The sequence below is a fragment of the Neophocaena asiaeorientalis genome, unplaced genomic scaffold (assembly GCF_003031525.2).
Source record: "Neophocaena asiaeorientalis asiaeorientalis breed wild unplaced genomic scaffold, Neophocaena_asiaeorientalis_V1.1 scaffold52, whole genome shotgun sequence".
Taxonomy (NCBI): domain Eukaryota; kingdom Metazoa; phylum Chordata; class Mammalia; order Artiodactyla; family Phocoenidae; genus Neophocaena; species Neophocaena asiaeorientalis.
Window position 1 is genome coordinate 621,299 of NW_020173927.1, and position 21,950 is coordinate 643,248.

General features: G+C 41.4%; 1 protein-coding gene across 2 annotated transcripts in view; it reads left to right on the forward strand.

The window, feature by feature from the left end:
• SEMA5A (semaphorin 5A) overlaps positions 1 to 21,950 on the forward strand; it is a 346,899-nt gene that overhangs the window by 313,683 nt on the left and 11,266 nt on the right. For both annotated transcript variants that reach the window (XM_024752519.1, XM_024752520.1), the window contains exons 16-20: positions 10,447 to 10,672; positions 11,901 to 12,119; positions 15,806 to 15,976; positions 17,501 to 17,656; positions 19,050 to 19,097. In XM_024752519.1, the coding sequence (XP_024608287.1) occupies positions 10,447 to 10,672; positions 11,901 to 12,119; positions 15,806 to 15,976; positions 17,501 to 17,656; positions 19,050 to 19,097 (820 nt within the window). The remainder of the gene's footprint in view (positions 1 to 10,446; positions 10,673 to 11,900; positions 12,120 to 15,805; positions 15,977 to 17,500; positions 17,657 to 19,049; positions 19,098 to 21,950) is intronic.

Below are 21,950 nucleotides of genomic sequence, written 5' to 3' on the forward strand. Positions count from 1 at the left end.
AGAAAATAAGTGACTATTGTTTTTTTGTACTTAAAAGAATCCAGGGCAACTGCCCCCATGTATTAGTGTAAAAGCAATGCCCCATGAGTTGTCCTTTCAAAGCCTCAATCTTAAATAACACGTCAGTTTGGTTTGTGTTATTTACTCTTGTTCTTCCGAAATTCCTCATAAGAACTCTTAAAATAGGTCCAAATATTCTGAAGCAAGTATATTACAGTTAAGCATTTTTTTTTCTTTAAAAATAGAGGAATGGAAATAAAGGGTAGACTTTTATGCTCAAAGTCACCCATTTCAATGGTCAGTTTGGGAAGGAAACATTTTTCCCAATGGTAGGCTTTCACTCCTAACTAAAAGTAGTTTCTCCTCTTGTTGCAAGGTATTTGCCAGAAAAAAAAGATATCTGAATTCTTGATGTTCGCCCTCAGGGACTAAGAATTTAAGGGCATGATAGTGAGAGAATAAACCAAATAAGTGGATCTTCTCCTTTGAGATGTAAGTTTATAGAGTGCCCACAAATCACAGCCTCTATAATAAAAAAAGATTACCAGCGACAGCACTGATTTTCTTATTCTCTTGGGATTTCTACAGTGTTATAAAAAGGAATGCCTAAAAGTATGTGTAAGGAGGAGAGCCAGCTCCGTTTTTATAGATATGCACATGCATATAATCTAACACACGCAGGCGCACATCTTTTTTTAATATGAAACCAGAGGAGTATTCTGCTGCTTTTTCTGCACTTAGAAGAACGCAGGTTGACTGCCTGTTGAAAGTATTGATAAATGCACCCATTTGAAAGCCCTTGAGATGTTCCTCTCAATCCTCTCCCCCTTTGGAGCCAGGGGTGTTGCCAGTCACCCAAATGAGGAAGGAAGTTGCATCAGCCCCAGGCTTTACCCTCAAAACGCTTTTGCAGGATTTGGAGACCCTTAGGCAAACGAGTGATACAGTAAAGATGTATGAATGTGGCCAAAGAGAGGACTGTGGCTACCCAGAGGAGGTCTGCTGAAATGCAAGCAGTTACTGCAATAGAACAGTGGGATTTTCTACTTAAAAATATTCACTCTTTTTGTTCCAATATTGCTTTCACATTTTAAAGAGTATTTCTATTTTATTTCATTGGGCCTTTAATGACTAATAATAGTAATGGAAATAAAACAAGAACATTCTTTAAAATCTCTAAATCAGCATCCCCTCTTTAAAGTAGCTAGTGTAGACTGTCATGTAGCCTTTGGATATCAAATCGTTTTACCTTCTATGAACCAGATTCAAGTGCATGCACTGAATATCTATTTGGGGTTGGCTGACTAAATTAAAAGCAAGATTCTGGATTCCAAAATGTGTTTGTTAAGTACTTTGAGATCATCTTGTATAACCCTTCATTTGGTGTTTGTTGCAGCGTGTTCTGCTATGGGCTAAATGCTTGTGTCCCCCCAAAATCCATGTGTTGAAAACCTAATGCCTAAGGTGATGGTAGTAGGGGGTGGGGCCTTTGGGAGGTGATTACATCATGAGAGTGGAGCCCCCATGAGTGGGATTGGTGTCCTTATGAAAGAGGCCCTAGAGAGCCAGCTAGCCCCTTTCATCATGTGAGGATAAAAAGAGACATCTGTGACCCGGAAGAGGACCCTCACCCAACCATGCTGACACCCTGATCTTGGACTTCTAGCCTCCAGAATGGTGGGAAATAAATAAATTGTTTATAAACCACCCAGTCTGTGCTATTTTGTTATAGCAGCCTGAACAGATTAAGACATGTTCAAAAGATTTGCCAAGGATTATACAGTAAGTTAGAAGGTGGCCTTGGGGCTGAGTGCTACTTCCACCAAGCCATCCTGTGACTCACAAACATCTCCAAACCCCATGGAAGCTAATTTTAACTCCTTCATGTTCAAAGACCTGTATCAGCATGAAAATGCACTGAAGCTAAAGAAACCGATTGTAAGAGGAGTAAGATTATCAAAGAATGCAGTTGATGCACGTGTATATGTAGGCTAAACAGGCAGTTGCTACACTGGCTGATTGTATGATAGAAAATAACATTTTCTATCATACAATGTAGGACGTGGGATGACAGGTAAAATTGGCTTGACCGTGCACATTTTGTGTTTGTGAAACATTTATCTACAAATACTTAGTAGTTACGTTCGGTCTCAAATATTCCAGCATGAACGCCATAAAATAACTGTAATCTTAGTTTGTGTGCAGGTACGTGCAAACACAGCTGTTTTGAATGTCACTTCTAAATTAGCAAAATAACCACCATTTTTTAGAAAGAGAATTGTCTTTCAGTGACCACATAGCTTTTAATATTTTATTGAGTATGATTTGTATACCATATACTGCACCTGTTTAACATTTGATACATTTTAACAGATATGTACATCCATGCAACCATCAACACAAGAGAATGAAATGTGTTCATCAACTCAAAAGTTTCCTTGTTTCCTTTCGTAACCCCTCCCTCATATACCTCCCTGCCTTCCCTAGTCTCAGGTAACCACTCATCTTTTTGATTCTACATAGTTTTCACTTTTCATGATTTTATGTGAATGGAATCATACACTGTCATTCCATTTTTGGGAGCTTCTTTCACGTAGCACAATTCTTTACAGATTCTTCTATGTTGAATATAACAACAGTTCATTTCTTTTTATTATTGAATAGTCTCTTATTTGGATATTATTTGCTTAGATATTTACCTGCTGATGGGTATATGCATTCTTTCCAGTTTTTGGCTATTGCAAATAAAGCTGTTGTGAACATTCATGTACAGGTATTTGTATGGACATATCCTTTCTTTGCTCTTGGGTAAATATCTAGCAGGGAAATGTCTAGGTCATATGGTAAGTGTATGTTTAAGCTTTTAGCCAAGTGTCAAATAGTTCTCAAAGCAATTGTGTCATTTTACATTCCTACTAGCAGGATATGAGAGTTCCTGTTACTCTGCAAGCTCACCGGCATTTGATATGGTCAGGTTCGAGGTTTCTTTTGTTCTGTTTCATGTTAGCCATTCTAATAAGTGTGTGGTGGTTTCTTGTGGTTTTAATTTACTTTTATTCTTTTATTTTTTTGGATTTTATTTTATTGTTTTTTATACAGCAGGTTCTTATTAGTTATCAATTTTATACATATTAGTGTATATATGTCAATCCCAATCTCCCAATTCATCGCACCACCACCACCACCCCGCCCCACTTTCCCCCCTTGGTGTCCATACATTTGTTACCTATATCTGTGTTAATTTATCTTTATTCTTAAAAAAAAACAAAAAAGCAACGATGTTGAGTACCTTTACATATGCTTTTTTGCCATCTGTATATCTTCTTTGGTGAAATGTCTCTCCATAACGCTTGACAATGCTTATACTGTTTTTCTTCTTTTATTGTTGAGTTTTAAGTTTTTAAGTGTATAATGGGTATGAGCCTTTTATCAGATAACCGATTTGCAAATATTCTCTCCCATGTGTGACTAGTCTTTCATTCTCTTAACAGTCAGTGTCTCTCAAAAGTAGAGGTTTCTGATTTTGATTAACACAACTTATTTTTACCTCTCTTATGACTGATGCTTTTGGCATTGTATCTAGGAAATCTTTGCTTAACCTAAGGTCACAGAAATATTCTCCCAGGTTTTATTCTATACGTTTTATGCTTTTAGATATTGTTCTATGATCCATTTGAGTTTATTATCATGGGTAGAGCAAGTTATTGATCAAAGTTCAGGTTTTCACATATGGATATCAAATTGTTCCAGCACCATTTGATGAAAAGACTGCTTTTACCACTAAATTGCCTTTGTACCTTTTTTGAAAAATCAATAAGCCATATGCATGTGGGTCTATTTCTGGGCTTTTCATTCCACTCCTTTGCTCAATGTTTCAATCTTAATGCCACAGCATTTTGATTATTGTAACTTTATAATGAATCTTGAAGTCAGGTTGTGTAAGTCCTCCAACAAGGTCCTTTCTTTGCAAAATGCTTTTGCTATTCTATTGATAGATACTTTGTGTTTTTGTGTGAATTTTAGAATTAGCTTGTCAAATTTTATTTTTTTAAAGAGGCCTTCTGGAATTGTGACTAAGATTGCATTGATTCTATAGATCATTTAGAAGATTAAGTTTTCTTTAAGTGTACAAGTCATGCACATATTTTATGAGACTTATTCCTAAGTATTTCATATTTTTGATAGCACTGTAAATGGCATTCTTTTAATTTATGATTCCTCATTGCTAGTACATAGAAACAGACTTAATCTTTTATATTGATCTTATATTCTTCAGCTTTAAGAAAAGCATACAGGCTTTAACCTTTAAGATGTTGTTGTATGTTTTTAATAAATGTCCTTTGTCAGATTTAGGAAATTTATTTCTATCCTAGTTGATTGAGAGTTTCTATAAGGAGTGGCTTTGAGCATCTTATCAAATGACGTTTCTGTATCTATTGAGATGTCCATATGGGTTTACTTTTTAGACTGTTAATAAGGTGAATTTCCTTGATCCAATGTTAAATGTTAATGAACCTTGCACCCTTGACATACTCCCTACATAATTATGAGCTATTAACCTTTTAAAATAGTTTGGAGTTTTGCTTTTTAAAGTCCTGTTAAGCACTTTTGTGTCTAAGTTAATGGGGAATATTCACATGTAGTTTTCTTTCCTTCTTATGTCTGTGTCTGGTTTTTTTATACCAGATTAAAGTCAACCTCATAGAATGTTGTGTATAGTTGATTTCATTTCTTCCTTATATCTTCCATGTTTCTACTTAACAGGTTGTCTTTCTTCTAGCTCCTTGAACATATGCAATACAGTTATAATAACAGTTTTACATATTCTTAACTACAAATTGTGTCATCTATGGCTTTCCTGTGCCAATTTCAATTGACTGATTTTTCTCCTCAGTGTAAGTTGTGTTTTTTTGGCAGCTTCTTTGCATACCTGGTAATTTTAGATTAGATGTAAGACACTGTGACCTTTTCCTTGTTGTACGTTGGACACTTTTATATTCCCCAAATTATGCAAGAGCTGTCCTTTGGGACAAGATCAAGTTATGTGAAGCTAGGTTTGATCTGTTTGGTTTTTGCTTGTAAGCTTTGTTAGTTGAGATGAGAGCAGAGTTTAGTCTGGGATGATTTTTCCGCACGGTGGAGACAAGACCCTTCCTGGTACCCTAACTGATGCGAGGAGAATTATGAAGCCTTTCAGTCTGGCTCTTAGGAGCAAGCAGTATCCCCAGCCCTATGTCAGTGATGTGCACTGTCCCCTCTGATCTTTTCAGGTGGGTCTTTCCCCACCCATGTGTAGTCTCTTCATACACATACATTCACGGGTTTCTACTCAGCTGAATACCTAACGGGGGAGCTGTGCATAACTGGAGTTTCTTCTTTGTGCAGCCCTCTCCTGCTGAGAACCCCGGCCCCTTTGGCTTCCTTTACCTCCCAGTTCTGTCTCCCCAGTCACTAGTCTGTGCCTGGGTCTCTTCTTCCTCCACCATAACCTGGAAACCTTCTCCAGGTTGTAGGCTGGGTCAATTGTGGAGCTCACCTCATGGTTCCGAAACTTGGTGATCACTGCCCTTCGTTGCCTAACGTCCGATGTCTTACAAACTATTGTTTTATGTATTTTAAAGTTATTCTTGGTGAAAGAGTTCATCCCATTTGTGTTACCCCATCTTGGTTGGAAGCAGAAGTCATTCCGTGGCATTATAATTTTGAATGCGCTGTCTCCCTTTTCTTTCTCTTTCTTGCTGGGACCATGCAACTAATTTCCAGGATTTCCTGTCAATCTGTGCTCTGCTTCCTCAAGCTCCTGGGATCAGAGATCTACCTCTCTACATATGCTTCAATACCTTGGCCCTTCGCAAGCACAGCTACATTACTCTCTTGTTCCTCTGGTGCAGAATGGCTTTCTGTTTCAGAGTGTAACAACTTAGTTACTGAAAGAGAATTTGATAAGTACATATGGAAACCATACATATTCCATACGAGAATATATTTAGTTCACATATTCAGCTATTGATGAAAACACTTTAAGGGTAATTTTCTTATTTTGTGCTAAACACATGGTATCAAAATTTTTCTTGGACTGTTACCATCTATTTTACTTTCAACCTATGGAATGTAAGATATTTTAGTTTTCTCAAAGGAAATATAAACAGCAAAATGGGACCCTGCTTAACCATCTAATTTTTCCCCAGATTTATGCAGATTCCACCAGAATGGGCTTATCTGTGAATTGATTTATCCATTCACCAAAAAATTATAGTATTATACTTAGGACTGGTAATATAAAATAAATATGGCAAAGTTCTTGCTCTTGACAAATTTACAATCTGTTTGAGGAGGCAGACTTATAAGTACACAATTAAATGTCAGTGAAATACACGCTTTGATTCTGTGAAACAGGACTGAGATGATGGTGACCTGAATTAGAAAAGAGACAGTTGAGAAGGGGAGGAGAGAAGGACCCTAAGAGGCCATATCTATAGGACTTAGCCTAGAGGTGAGGGAGAACAGGCAGGTGCCTCCCAGGTCTCCAGATTAAACTTTTAAATGGATGGTTGTATCACTGTTGACTGGGACATATAAAACATAGGCAACATGTTAGGAGAACTGTTTAAAATTGATGTAGTAACCATGTTTATTTTTTCCTTTGTTGTTCTTGACCTTTTGTTTTTCTTTTTTGTCCTTGCAGTCCAAGCAGTCCTTGCATCGGCTGCTGTCTTTATTTAATTTTTTTCAGCTTTATTGAGATATAATTGACACATAACATTATGTAAGTTTAAGGTGTACAGTGTGTTGATTTGATACATTTATAAATTGCAAAATGCTTATCACCGTAGCATTAGCTACCACCTCCATCCTGTCACAAAATTATCATTTCTTTACTGTGCTGAGAACATTTAAGATCTACTTTCTTAGAAATTTTCAAGTATATGATACAGTATTATTAGCTATAATCACCATGCTGTAAATTAGATCCCCAAACTTGATAATCCTATAACTGGAAGCTTGTACCCTTTGACCCACATTTTCCCGTTTTCCCCAACCCCTGGTAACTTCCACTCTACTCTGTGTTTCTCTGGGTTTGGCATTTTTAGATTCCACATATAAGTGAGAGCATACAGAACTTGTCTTTCTCTGTCTGACTTATTTCACTTAGCATAATGCCCTCAAGGTCCAAGTTGTTGTAAATGGCAGGATTTCCTTCTTTCTTGTGACTGAATAATATTCCACTGTGTGTGTGTGTGTGTGTGTGTGTGTGTCTGTCTGTCTGCGTGTCTCACATCTTCTTTATCCATTAATTCGTCACTAGACACTTATGTTGTTTCCATATCTTGGTTATTGTGGGTAATGCTGTAATGAACATGGAAGTGTAGGTATCTCTTTGACATCCTGATTTTAATTCCTTTGGATATATAGCAGCAGTGGGATTGATTTATTGACCATTCTTATCTAATATTTTCCACCAGAATATTAAGAATCCTATGTGACAGGTATAATAATTAGCTCCCTGAAATCCCTTTTAAAATAATTTCTCTTTTAAGCATCAGATATAATGCTGTTCAAGTTCCATTCAAATTTAGGTTTGCTTGGATTGTCACCATCTCTCTATTTTACTCACAGCAGCAGTTCCTCAGTAAATTGGAGCATACAGGCTCAGCTAAGCCATACAACTACTCACCACTGAATTGAACCACTTTATAATTTTGGTCATTAATATAAAAGAGATCAGTCATACCATTTCTCAGTATTTCATAATTTGATATTTTAAATGAATGCATCATAATCAAATCTTAAAAGACAGTTGAAAGGAGAGGTCCTGAGACTCCTGTTGGATTTTGTACAGTGAGGAGCTAATGGAACATAAGAACAGACTTTGTTATCAGAGGTTTAGGTCTAACGGGCCTGAACTGATCTTTGTACCCACCTCTGGGACATGTGACAGCCGCCACCATCCCCCCACCGTTCTGAGCATTTTACCAGTACACAGAGGCCAACCACGCTTTAAAATATATTTTCTATTCATCTGTTTCAAAAAAAAACTTCATCGCCATAGAAGAGGTGAAATTTCTAGTGCAAGGAAGCTCAGATGTACTGGGAGGACCCTCTGTGTTTGTTTATTGAGACATGGGATCTTACTATTTTGTAGGTGATGTCAAACTTGTTAATGCTAAAAGCAGGGGTCCATAAACAGCATATGTTTTAAGTCCAGTTAGGCAAGGAGCCAGCCGCCCCTGGACACTTGCCCAGCCAGGCTGACGCAGAGTGATGAAGGGAATGCATATGGCATTTTCAATCTGGGGCTGGCAGTGTTGCCACACACTGGGCCTGGAAGGTCCCAGACAAGGCCGATTGCATTCCTATTACGTGGTCTCCATTCCAGTGAAAAAGAGCACACACGTGTTCTGTCTAGTGTTTCACATGATTGAGTTTATGGCATCCATTGGGGTTATTAGTTTTTCACTTAAAAGGCAGCATCCAAAAGATGCTATAATAAAACATGCTGTAAACAAAGGAAAATGAAGTCATCTGTCTTCCGGTGTGTGTTGGTGTGGGGTTGGGGAGCATCAGTGTGGGCCAGGGAAGGGAGGCAAGAGGTGATAAATCAGGAAAGTGGTGACGATTGCTCTACATGTTTTCTGTTAGAAGCGTATGAAGTCACAAACATGAAGAGCCCTCGAGTATTGTCCCTTGTAAAAAAATTTTAAAAGATAGGCCCTGCATAAAGAAAACTAGTTAGACTAATTAGAATCATGACAAAATAAATATTTTAACAGGCTTCCAGTTAAAGCTTCTGGTGTGGATACACATGGCTACTTTCTCTCCTACCAGAATTCATTTATACAATATTACTGAGACTTTTTTATTTTCCAAGCATAAACCAGTCATCACAGTTCCTACTGTGTCAAAATACCTGATGGGGAGTGACTTCATGACAAGTTCATAGAAACTAGACAACTACCCCGACAAACCAGGCAAGTCCTTGAGTCGGACTGGGAGGGAACTGGACACGAAACAGAAACCAATCAGCTCTCTGCACCAGTCACCTGTGGATAATGTTCATCTAGCGATAAGTGCAAACACTGGATTTGGATCTAACCAAAAGTGCAGCGTATCTACATAAAGATGATGGGAGGTGGGAAGGCTGCATCTGGGTTGGAGACACAGGAAGCGGGGTAAAGGGGTAAAGAATAAAGAGCTAAATCTTTTCCCATAGTGCACAGTTAATGGATAATGCCTGATGCTGGAAAATTCTTGTTGTTAGCTCTAAGGGATAAGTATCTAGATAACTGAAAGAGATGCGGGAAGGATAAAACAATTCTCTTTTTCATAATAAATCTTAGAAAGATATTTAACTCTTCCTTTCTGTGTATGTTTAACATTAATAAAATTATTTTAAAAGTATGGCCATAGGGCTTCCCTGGTGGCGCAGTGGTTGAGAGTCCGCCTGCCGATGCAGGGGGCGCAGGATCGTGCCCTAGTCCCGGAGGATCCCACATGCCGCAAAACGGCTGGGCCTGTGAGCCATGGCCGCTGACCCTGCATGTCTGGAGCCTGTGCTCTGCAACGGGAGAGGCCACAATAGTGAGAGGCCCGCGTGCCGCAAAAAAGAAAAAAAAAAAAAAAAGTATGACCATAATTGAATGTATTATATGTTGTGGGTTTTCCCTCTAATGAAACACCTAGTGCTATGTTCAAGGTCAAACCCTGTGCCCCTTAGATTTGGTCATGTTTCTGAAGACATAATGTTTAAAATTCTTGCCAGATTAAGAGACCCAAATTTATAGTCCTAAAGTCCACCACCCAAAAATGGCATGTCCCACTTGCCAGGGTCCTCCCCGCTGTGCTTACAATGGAGGTATTCTGGTACTCGGGAAGGGAGGTGAGACTGAAAAATGCCAACAATGTATTAACTAGGGAAATCATGTGAAAATTTCTTATAGACCAAAAGTTGTCACGTATTGTGTTATCAACTGGAAAGCTACCATTCTAACACTTTGAATCTGTGATCCAGAGCTTAAAATATAAATCTTAGACTGAACATAATGAGGTCCAAAAATCAAATTCTGGTTCCCTCATTTTAACTATTATCTTAAAAAAAAAAAAAAAAAGCTAAAGTTAACGTCAGAATATTCAGCATTTTGGGTCACTTATCAATGAAAGGAAGATGATTTGGGGGGAATCACCATTTTTATTCACACACAATTACATTTATTATCTCATCCTCATTGTTGATGTAGAAACTGTACAGATTTCTTTGCAGTTAACTTGAACACCGAACATTCTCTTCAATGCCTAATTTGACAAAAAAGTGTGCTTTTAACTTTGCAGAGTAGCTGGTGGGTGTCAGGACCTGAAGTTTTAGAGAGCCCTCTCCTTCACTTAAGGAAGGATGCCCCTGGCTCTATTTCTGCAGTATGATAAGCATACTTCATGTGTTTTCTCCTCCAGGAGTACCAGCCTTGTAATACCAACCCATGCCCTGAGCTGAAAAAGACCACACCCTGGACACCCTGGACACCTGTCAACATCTCTGACAATGGGGGCCACTACGAGCAGCGATTTCGGTACACGTGCAAGGCCCGCCTGCCTGATCCAAACTTGCTGGAAGTGGGAAGGCAGAGAATTGAGATGCGGTACTGTTCTAGTGATGGAACCAGCAGCTGCTCCACGGACGGTGAGTAAGCGACTCTGTAGGGACTGACTCGCTTCCAGGGACAGGTGATCTGTCTTATCTCTAAGTTCATAGAAGAGCCCAGTTAAACTAAAATTTAACTGGGCTTCCTGTATTTTATTTGCTAAATCTGACAACCCTGTCTCCAATTCAGTCACTTATTCCCTTATTTCAGAGCAGGCTGTGAACTTACCTCTTACGACAAAGTAAAAAAAGAGAAAATGAATGACATTGTTTCTTTAACTTTATTCTCTTATCCGAACATATATTTTTTAATCCTTCCATTCTCAGATACATATAAAACCAACTAATATTCATTTTAAATGATATAAACTAAGGAAAAATTTTGATAAACATTTATAAAAGACTTCTTATATTTCCTCCAAAAGTATATTATGGGCATGGCTTAAAAAATACTTTATCCTTCTTGTGTCTTAATGGCTTCAAGTTCTAACGACTAGCCATACATTTTGGTATTGATATCTTGAGAATACAAAATTGGACCTGTTTGCCTCTGATCGCATGAAATTAGGCTAAATTGTGTGTTCTTTATTGATTAACCACAAACTACTCTCTCATCAGAGAAAAAGGTTTCTAATCTATTTTCTCTGAAGAGCATCTGCCTAGGTTTCTGAGCCAGAATTTTTAAGTAGACAACCAAGAAACTTAACAATGGATAGAACTATTCACACATCTGACTTCTCACATTTCCCCAGAACTTCATGGCATACTTTGAGAGTTTTTTCTTAAAACTGTGTCACACTGCCTACCTTTGAGAAAATGACTGAATATTTTTTCATGAGTCAGTAAGCATTTCCATCAAAATGAACATGAATTGCACAAGGACAATTTGTTGTAGAATTCCCAATGGAAGTGAGAAAGGTGTATTTTCTTTGTAAGAAATTTCTCAGAGCAATAAGTGACCTATTACCCATAAAACCCTATTACTTGTATAAGGACTTTGCTACATTGACAAATTGAGTTCTTAGTTGCACCCCTGTTAATAGCAACTGCAGAGAAAGAAGCTTGAGTTATAGGAGATTATCATGCAAACTGCAATGTTATTTTTATTTACTTTTGTGCTTCTGAGGTGTGTAAAAAGTGTTCCACTGATATTTGAGAGTATAGTTGCAACAGCAAAGCAGACAGTGCTACAGAATGAAAGTTAGTTTGGACTCTGGTTACTCTAAGAGTTCCTAACAGAATCGTGCTTTGGCCATTTCCCTTGCAGGCCTTTCTGGTGATTTCCTGCGTGCTGGGAGATACTCTTCCCACACCATCAACGGGGCCTGGTCAGCCTGGACCTCATGGTCACAGTGCAGCCGAGACTGCAGCAGGGGCATTCGCAACCGGAAGCGTGTTTGCAACAACCCAGAGCCCAAGTTTGGGGGCATGCCTTGCGTGGGCCCCTCCCTGGAATACCAGGAATGCAACATCTTGCCCTGCCCAGGTGAGTGGATTGAGTAATCTGGAAAAGACCGAAACATCAAGGGCCTTGGAAGACTTTCTCACTCAGCTTCCCTGGCTTTATGTTTGAGACATAATTTGTGGTAGATAGATAGATAGATATAAATGTAGATGTAGATGTAGATATAAGTATAGACATAGATATTGATGTAGATATATAACAGTTATAAATATAGATACAGATGTAGATAAAGATATAGATAGATATAGTTATAATCTTCCAACTACATTGGTATAAAGACAGATATCACCTAGACTGGATTATGTTCATCTATTTCTTCTGCTTTAACAGAAACTGAAGCATTCTCAGGAGCCACTCTAAGGGATTATGGCCCCAAGCACTGCACCACTTGAGAAGTGGGCTGGGCTGCCATGGTCCAGAGAGCGGTGTCCTGTCTTTAAACTGGAGGTCGGTCCCTCCCAGACTCTGATGTGCCCAGCACCTCCAAGAACTGACCTCCCTCCATACCACAGAGTCCTCACCAGAGTGACAGTTATCAGGGGTGGCCCAGCAGGGCCTTGCCAAGCCTGTCCCTGGTGCCCTCAGCTGACAGGGGTCTACATCCTCCTAAGGTCAGTCCTCTAAACACGCAGCATCCTCTCCTGCAGACCCACAGGAGCTGTGTTGTCTGGGTCTTCCTCCTGACCCCTGGCTTTTCATTCCGCAGGCTTCCCACAGAAGCTCAGGGTTAATAAAATGACCTTAAGGAGCCCCCTCGCCCCCGCTCAGGGCGTTGTCTGCTAATACAGCCCCGAAGGCTCCTCTGTCACCTTTGATGCTCTAACCATCTGTGCCTTCCTCTTGCCCCTGCTCTGAGTGCAGCTCTGTCACCTGGATCGCTTCCCCCTGACCTTCCCACAGTCAGAGGATCTTTAATTTAACCCGATTCCTCATGGCCATCCTGAGTGCTGGCCTCTGGCTGTGCATCCTGCCTTTTGACTTTGTCAGAGTGACCACCCAAGGAGAGCAGGACCATCTCACTCACGGCAGTGCCCTCAGCTCCCAGCGTGGGCCTGGCACACACTCAAAATAGCTCTCAGGGATGGTTATTGAATGATGAGAAAATAAGCAGTTGCTTACTTGATCTTCCTTTCTTTATTCATTCAGTTTTTCAGCAAACAATTTTGGATCACCCACTGTGTGCTATTCACTGAGTAAAGAAAGACACAGTGACCTGGTCCAGGTCAGAAAGGAACTTAAGAGTTCAGTGAGGACGCATCCTGTGAATAATGTCAACCCAGTATGGTTGGGTTGATGACAAGATGCAATGGCTACATCAGCTGGGGACACATGGAGCTGGAATCATGGCAGCTATATCAAGCAGGCTGCCCCTGGACTGGGCCTTGAGGGACAGATGGGAGTTGATCATATAGACAAGCAGGGGTGGGGCATGAGGGGTCATTCCAAATACTGTGTACATTGGTTTTAAAGGCACACACCACTGCAAATATAGCATCTTTTTCAGTTGGTACAAACAACTTTCTGAGTTCCTTAAGCAAGGAACTGGCTTGTAGCAGTACTTAGTGAGCATCTATTAGATGGATGGATAGATGGATAGATGGATGGATGGATGGATGGTTGATGGATGGACGGAGGAGTGGATGGGTGGATGGGTAATGGATGGATGAGTGCATGATGGAGGGATGGATAGGTGGATGGGTGGATGGATGATGGATGGATGAGTGAATTATGGAGGGATAGGTGGATGGGTGGATGGATGATGGGTGGATGAGGGGATAATGGATGGATGGATAGGTGGATGGATGATGGGTGGATGGAGGAGTGGATGCATGGATGGGTAATGGATAGATAACTGGATGATGGATGGATGGATGAATCAACACGTACATTAAGCTGAAAAACACAGCTCCCAGCTTTGTAGCTGGGCCACTCAGTAATGTCCTTGCTTCTCCAGTCCTCCTCCGCTGTCTCTGCCTGAGTTTCTCCAGCATCAGGAGATGCTTCCCTCCAAACTACCCAGCTTTCCTGGCCAAGCGATGCTGAGGGGCTGGGAAAGGTCACAGAGACATGTCTTTCCCACAGCCCCAGCCTGGAGAATGGAAGGGCTTCTCCCCGGGGGCTGAGGGGATCCCTGGGGCAACACGATTAGATGAGGATCCATCCTGTAAAGTGGGGGAGGGAAAGCCACATGGGAAAGTCAGTATCCCTCCAGCCACTCCACATCCCCAGGCTCCAGACGCAGGTCCATGCTGCTGTTGGCTGAATGTACAGACTCCTCCAGATGCTCGGATGCTGCCCTGGCCTTCGAGTGCAAGGCGCGGGCCCGTGTCCGAGATTTCCCATTAACATGATCTAGTGGCTGTTTTTATTTTCGTTGATTTGATGGTCAAGGCAGTATCAGGTACACGTAACCTTAATGTCTTGAAATAGCTCTGTCCTCATCTTCTTTTTGAAAGCCAAGTTTCCATAGAGGGATGTGAAAATATTCAGAGTGGCCCTTCTCACTTTCCACTTGGGAATGCATGAGTTCAGGGGGTTGAGTGGGGCAAATGTCAATTCTCTCTCCCACCTGCTAGAAAATTCCTAACACAGGCCAGGATGCAACTCAACACGGAGGGGTTGGAAGACTCAGGGCTCTTATAGGCTATTTTTACTTCATTTACGACTCTTTCCTCCCTATGCATTTACTCCTCCTTTGTCCTCTTGGGTCCACAAGAAACAGTTACAAAGGGGTGGTATATTTTCTTTAAAAACAAGTTTTCTCATTGTGATTAAGTTTGAAAATTAATCGAAGACCTGAGAAATATAAAACTACCTCTTAAATTAATGAAAAATTCGATCTCCAATTCTAATGTGGATCAAAACTTGCAGTAAGGTTTGAAAGTTGAGCCCATGTTGAAATGATCCTTTTTCTTCTGTGGTTTGGTCTAACTAGTACTTTCACTGACATAATTTATTCCCAACATTGAGAAATAGCTTGGTCTTTCTCCATCACTCCTTTTTCTCAATTTGTGTTTGATTCAGAACTGATTCCAGACCTTGGCTGACAAAGGATAGCAGATGGTTCTTTGTTCCTAAGTTATATTCCAATTCAGTAAGATAATTTATTTCTTCTTTATTATGAAAACAGTAAGTGCAAGGAAGAAGGAACAGTAAGTGAGAATCTCATGGAGGGGAGACCTTTTGAATCAAAGTGAATTTGGACAGGTGTGTGTTCTGTGGATGACATCAGTTAAGTACCTATGGTGTGCTAAGAACACTCCTCGCCTCTCTGTCCATGAAATCTTTGAGTCCACAGTTTGTTCTGTAAACTGCAAGTGACACAAAAGGAGGATAAGACACTGGTTCTGTCCTGGGCGGCTGGCAGAGGTAGCGCTAGCTGGGGCTCCACCTGAACAACTACAGAGCATTGTTCTGTAGTTCGTGGTCTTTCCCAGAGACTGGGTTTTGTACTGCAGATGTACACGCACTCCTTGGTCATCCTCGTGCTTGCATTTTACATGCTTAGAACTATTTCCTGAAAGAATAGGAGGAACTGAAGAAGCGTAGAGAGGAATGTGAAAAGCCAGGCGGAAGATCCTGAGTCCCCTCCTGTGATGGTCAGTGGTGCGCACAACGCATTCGCACAGTGCAGACTCTCTCTGTAGCCACATTGCATGGGTCAGACGGGGATTTCAGAAGCGGTGTGACTTTGTGTCCCTTCCCAGTGGATGGCGTGTGGTCTTGCTGGTCCTCCTGGTCAAAGTGCTCAGCGACATGTGGAGGTGGACATTATATGAGGACCCGCTCGTGCACAAACCCAGCCCCCGCCTATGGAGGCGACATCTGCCTGGGCCTGCACACGGAAGAGGCTCTCTGCAACACGCAGCCCTGCCCCGGTAAGCAACCCGGCCAGGCCCGTGCAGATAGCAGGGCAGACTCACCCTTTTCCTGATATGCAAATGGTGAAACGATGAAACCATATCACGATAAGACCAAAAGAGGGGAACACATCAATGCCACGCTATTGCCTGTGATGTGACCTCGTAATACATTGTTCTGCAATGGAGTCATTCTCGCCATGCTGTAGTTGCAGAACTAGTTACAGAAGCCAGTGATAACCAAGTATTTTTAAAATATTTACGCTGGTAATGGGAGCTGACATTTACTTGCTTAGAATCAAGGTGGGGAAGCAGGAGAGCCCTTGTGAAGTGGCTTCACAGGAATCCCCCCAGGACCGTGGGCATGGGGGTTCCGGGCTCCGAGGCCAGCTGGCCCATGTGCCCAGTGGATGCCCTGCAGCAGCCCACCCCATCCAAGAATTAGCTTTGTTTTCTGCCATGTAGGGACCACTTGCAATGAAAATGAGACAATCTCTTCTGAGTCTAACTTCGACTTTGAAACACACACACACACACACACACACACACACGTTTTTAACTAGCTCCTGCAGACTTTCCTTGAAGGTTCCATGTATACTGAAAAGTTCCTAGAAACCAGATTCTCAGTCATCCCCAAAACTGGCACTTTACACATTTCTAAGGAAAATTATACCCTTTACAATGGATCAAAACACAAGTTTGGTTGCTAAATTTAATTTAAAAAGAGGAAAAAACCAAGCTGCATAGAAAAACATTATTTTACATTATTAATATTTCATAAATAATATTGAGAGTTCATTTTTTTTTAACCTCCTTACATAAAATGAGTATTAATTGTCTCTTTTCACACATCTGTAGGTCCGGTGAATTTAACACATCTTAGCGAATCTACCTTTTTGGGGTAAAGTGACTTTAGCTAGTTCATCTTTTGGCCTTGATGACTTGTGTGTGGATGTGCTTCAGTGGCAGTAAACAAGGGATAGAGTGAATTCTACTATGAGTACAGCCTGCCTTTGGTGTACTGACCCTGCAAAGTTGTTTTCACAACTGGAAAGAGAGTATTTGTAGTAGCTTGAACCCCTTTCACAACCAGGGCTTTCTCATTAACACACTGTCATTTCTCTTGCTTGAGCACTGAGGCCTGTAGAAATTTTCTGGAGAAGGATTTGAGTATGACCCCGTAGGAATGGGGTCTGCATTGATGATCTCTTTCCCACCAAGGAAGGGTCACACACAGCCAGGCTTCATGCATTAGCTTATGGAGTGTCTAATACAGTTAATTTAGAGCATTAAAATAATGTGAGTTTTAGAAAATGTATTTTAAGCACATTATTTCTAATCAAAGGTATATGAGCTCTTTTATTCTTGCTTCTTTGTATTTTATTTACTGGACTGGTCATAAGTTACGAGACCATCTTATTTATACACAGACCCACTATAAACATCATATGAAACCTTAATGCACATAAGCTGACCCAACTTCCAGGGTGATGGATCTTAGTGGGTCTTGTTGCCGCATCTCCTCTCTTCTGGCCCCTGCAGAGAGCTGGTCTGAGTGGTCAGAATGGTCCGAGTGTGATGTGTCTGGGGTCCAGGTCCGCATCCGCCAGTGCATTCTTCTGTTCCCCGTGGGCAGCCAGTGTTCCGGAAACACCACGGAGAGCCGGCCCTGTGTTTTTGATTCCAATTTCCTCCCAGGTAAGAGGGGAGATGCTTATTAGTGCGAACAAAATCATTTCCAATATTTTGAGAGGTAATGATTCCTAGGTGGGAGTTTTATCTGTGCTATCAGGTCCTGTTTGCTAAAACAGAGATGATTCAATCAACTCTTGTGGTTGCAAGGTGATTATAGATTTGTAGGTAATTGCGTCTGTAGACTTGAATTTAGGCCATGAGTTTTAAGGTTTTTTTAAGCACAATGTCTTCTACAATTTATTGCCTATAACACGGTCAGAATAGTTTGTTCAAAAAATGAAAATAGGTTATTTGGTTACTTTAATATTAAGTTAAATGCTTTGGCAAGGTTGTGCGTATGTGTTTGCACAGAGAAAAGAGGGCCATTCTCTTCACACAGCCTTAGTTTATTTGGGAAAAGGGGAGGCTGTCCTTGCTCTCGTCTTGGAGAAGAGGTTGGCTTGGCCCTTTGGCTACAGGATTTTCCATGTGAAATCGATGTTTAGTTATTAGTGATAGCTAGTCACCCATCATATGCTCACTGTAGGCACAGGCCTACATATATGCCCACCATGTGCCTTAGCACTCTGATGTGGGCCAAAAGCAGAGACTAACCTCTTACAAGGTAATAACAGGGAATGCCTTGTTTTCCTTCACTAAAGGAAAGATATTATTTTAGAAAAAACTATCAGCTTCAGCCTCAAAAGGCACCTCAATCTTCTGTGGTCTAGAACTGCAAGAGTGTTTATTGTTTCCTTTTCAACCATAGACGTATTTTTAATTCTTGTTAAGGAATGAGAAATCAACACCGGAGAGAATAGTGTTTCTGGACTCTTGAAATGGTGTTTATCCTTGGGCTTAAACATTTAGGTGGATCTCTCCTTTTGCTGGCATCCTACTTGTCAGTTTCACATGGGCCATGGCAAAGATCATGAATGGGCTCCGAGTAGGAAGGTTATTTGTTTTGGCAATTTCCTCTGAGCTCTGGTGGTGTGGTCCCCCTCCCCAGGCAATGTGACAACACTGACTTTGATGAGACAAAAAATCTGAGGCAGAAATACTACAGACAAACACTGTGGGGTTCCACAGCTGGCAGAATACATTCTAACAGAAAATCAGCCCATATGCCAGCCTTACTTTGAAGCTAGCGCCCTGGTTTCAACCCAAGGGACCATAGCATTTTCTTTTTGTAATAATGAATCTCACCCCTTTCCAATCAAGGTGACCTTGACCAAATACATCTCTGGTTGGTTAAGAAAAAAAAAGAAAGAAATATGTTTTTGAAAACAATTAATCAGGCTTTTGGAAACTGACTCACATAAAACTCAAAATCATTAGACATTTCATAAATGAATCATTAATGTGATCTTCCTTCCCTACACCCTTTATACATTGTGATTAAACTTTGTTTTTCCAGAAGTATCTGTGGCAAGATCCAGCAGCGTAGAAGAGAAAAGGTGTGGAGGTAAGTTCTTTTTCTTAATTAATTTCAGGTATTTTCCATTCATTTCTCTTGCCATATGTTTCATATGATGTTTCAGCTACTGGCCAAGAAAAAAATAAAATAAAACTGGAGAAACTCCTGAATCCAAACACCTTATATTTCGGCAATAGAAATGCTAAGGAGTCCATATTTGACATCTGGATCAGTGGTTCTCAGGGGGTCCTTAGACCAGCATCATCAGTATCACCTGGGAACTTGATAGAAATGCAGATTCTCAGGCTGCACCACCATCTACAGAGTCAGAACCTCCCTGAGAGGGGCCCAGCACTCTGGCTTAATAAGCCCTTCAGGTGAATCTAGTGGACATAAGCTTTATGGCCCAGTGATCTGGGTATTAGCTACAGTTAGATTTCCTATGAGTAAAACAGAATTCAACCATTTTCTTTATATGTGTAGTGCAAATCCATAGAAACCAGCCTCAAATCTTCAAACTGCTGAAATGATAAAATGTCAGAATTTTATTATGGGCAAAAGGCTATACCTATATCTCCAGAGATGTTTTTCTAACTTCCTGCAACCCTGAATGACAGAAATCACATTCTCTGGGTCAAATCCATAATGCTTTTGGACTTTCCCATCTAGTTCTATCCTGTTTGGATGGGAGGGACTGGCTGTCCATTGATCAGAGCCCAGCCCTGGTCCACCTTTGGTGTCAGAGCCAAAAACCACACACAAGACCAGCATCTTCATGTGTGTAGCTGATGACTATTCCTAACCATTTCTAACATAATCCATTCCAGCGGGAGGCCCCAGGCAGCTCAACCCAAAGGGCTTTGGTCTCTCACACTCAGAAGGAGTCTGGATTTTCATTGGTGTGTTTTAGGAATGTACCTAGTTATTAACTACACTGGTTAAGAATCTGCTGTCTGTGACGCTCTATCTGTTTAGTCAGCCGTCTGTTAATCCATTTGTTCAATCATCTTTCCTGAGCACCCGCTCTGGGTCAGTTTTGTGAGGGGTGTTCAGCTTACAGTGGGGACTCAAACAGCCCCAGCCCCTCTGGAACCAAAAGTCATATCCCAAGAGAGCCCTGTGCCTGAGAAGGGCAGTGTCTGGTGTCTGACTGGGTCAGTTCAGTGAGCCACTACTTGGGGATCCGGCTGCAAGATGAATGTTGGCTGGTTCACATAAGAAGAATTATAGCTGTAGTATTTTTAGGTCAGCAGTCACTGTGTGCCAGACACCGTAGAGGTATCCTATTTCATCCTCACAAAGAGCATTCGCGTGGGTGCCACAGCCCACTGTTCTTTACGTAAAACCCTTGGAGCTAGAGCAGGGTTTGGAAGTCAGCATTCTTCAGATTATAGATGGGTAATACGGGTCATATAAGGTATGACACCGCGAGGTCTGGGGGTCGCACTCCGTAACCAACCTCTTTAATGACGTTGCCGTGAAATGTAGGTGAAGTGAAGCTGCCAATCATCCTGGTTCTGAAGCAAATGATCAGGTCAGGTCAGGCTTCACTGCCAGGTGAGTGATGAAAAATCAGTTTTCAGAGACATTTTTGTTTGGGGAATTGTAGGAAAGGGATAGCAGCCACGTCTTTTTATCTGTATTTTATAAATAGGGATCATGAGGGTCAGAGAGATGAGGTTCACACAAACAGTCTAAGTGAAGCCAGCTTTGGATCTGGGCAATGGGATCCCAGCGTGAGCTTTAAGCCCGGAGCACCACGGGAAAAGGGGCCTGGTGCTGAGTGTCCCAGAGGAGGGTATCTGGTGTATGCAGCCACAGCAGGCCCGGCCAGGCGACACTCTTGGACAACACCCAGGGTCACCACTGGAGCAGAGCTTGTAGAGAGTGTTCCTGCCCTGAGGGAGGTCAAGGCAGAACCTGGGGGCAGCCAGCATGCCCTCCAGGCCTAACACAGTTCAAAAACCACTTTCCCTGGCCAGCCTTCTCAGGGTTCAGATACGGGAGTGCTGCCAAGGCCTTGAGCACCCGGGAGGACAGGAAGCCGTAGGCTCACTTGCATCCTAAAATGCAGCTCCTGCGTGTTTGAACCAGCTGTACCAAAGGCTGCACCAAGTCAAGCCTTGAGGTGCTATTGATTCAATCACAGAAACTTTAATTACTCTATAATATTCAGAACCAATCGTTTAAATCAGGCTGCTGACATTGACACAGCAGAGTAGGTGGGTAAGAGGTCAGATGGGGCTAATTGTGGGGCTGAGAGGTAAAAACAATCACCTAGCAAGGATGTTTGGGGATGCTTTTTTCAGTTTGTTGAGAAGAATCAAACTTTGCACAGAAAATTAGCCATTTGAATCGACTGGGTAGTTGGTTTCTATTCTAGGTTTACTGACCAAAATCAACAGCAAAAAGCGTTGTATTCAAAGCAAAGAGCCACGCTAAGCAGATTCAAGAGATTTAATAGGCTTGATTTTTCACTTATGCAGAAAAAATGTAGGCCTATTGAAATGTTCCAACTTAGCTATTTTTAGTTGCATGAGACACAAAGACTGTATAATCATCATAAAGATGTCAGCTGGCCCCAACCTTCCCCAGGCACCTGCAGGAATGATTCATTTGACTAATAACAAAGTACCTGCATAGGGAGAGAGCCATACATCTTCTATATATTATTTTATCAATGCAGCAGAAGTACTTTTATCCATATGCTGCATTGACCCTGGGGGGTCCAAACGGCTAAAGTATAGAGAGATGACAACAGGTATGAAATCACTCTTGCTTATCTTGAGGGCAACTTCAGGGTTAGAGTAGAAGCTTCTAGCGGTTGCTGGTAGAATGGCCCCTGGATGCTTTATCCAGCTGTCCCAGGTTCAGCCCTAGAGTCTTCAGACAAAATCAGGA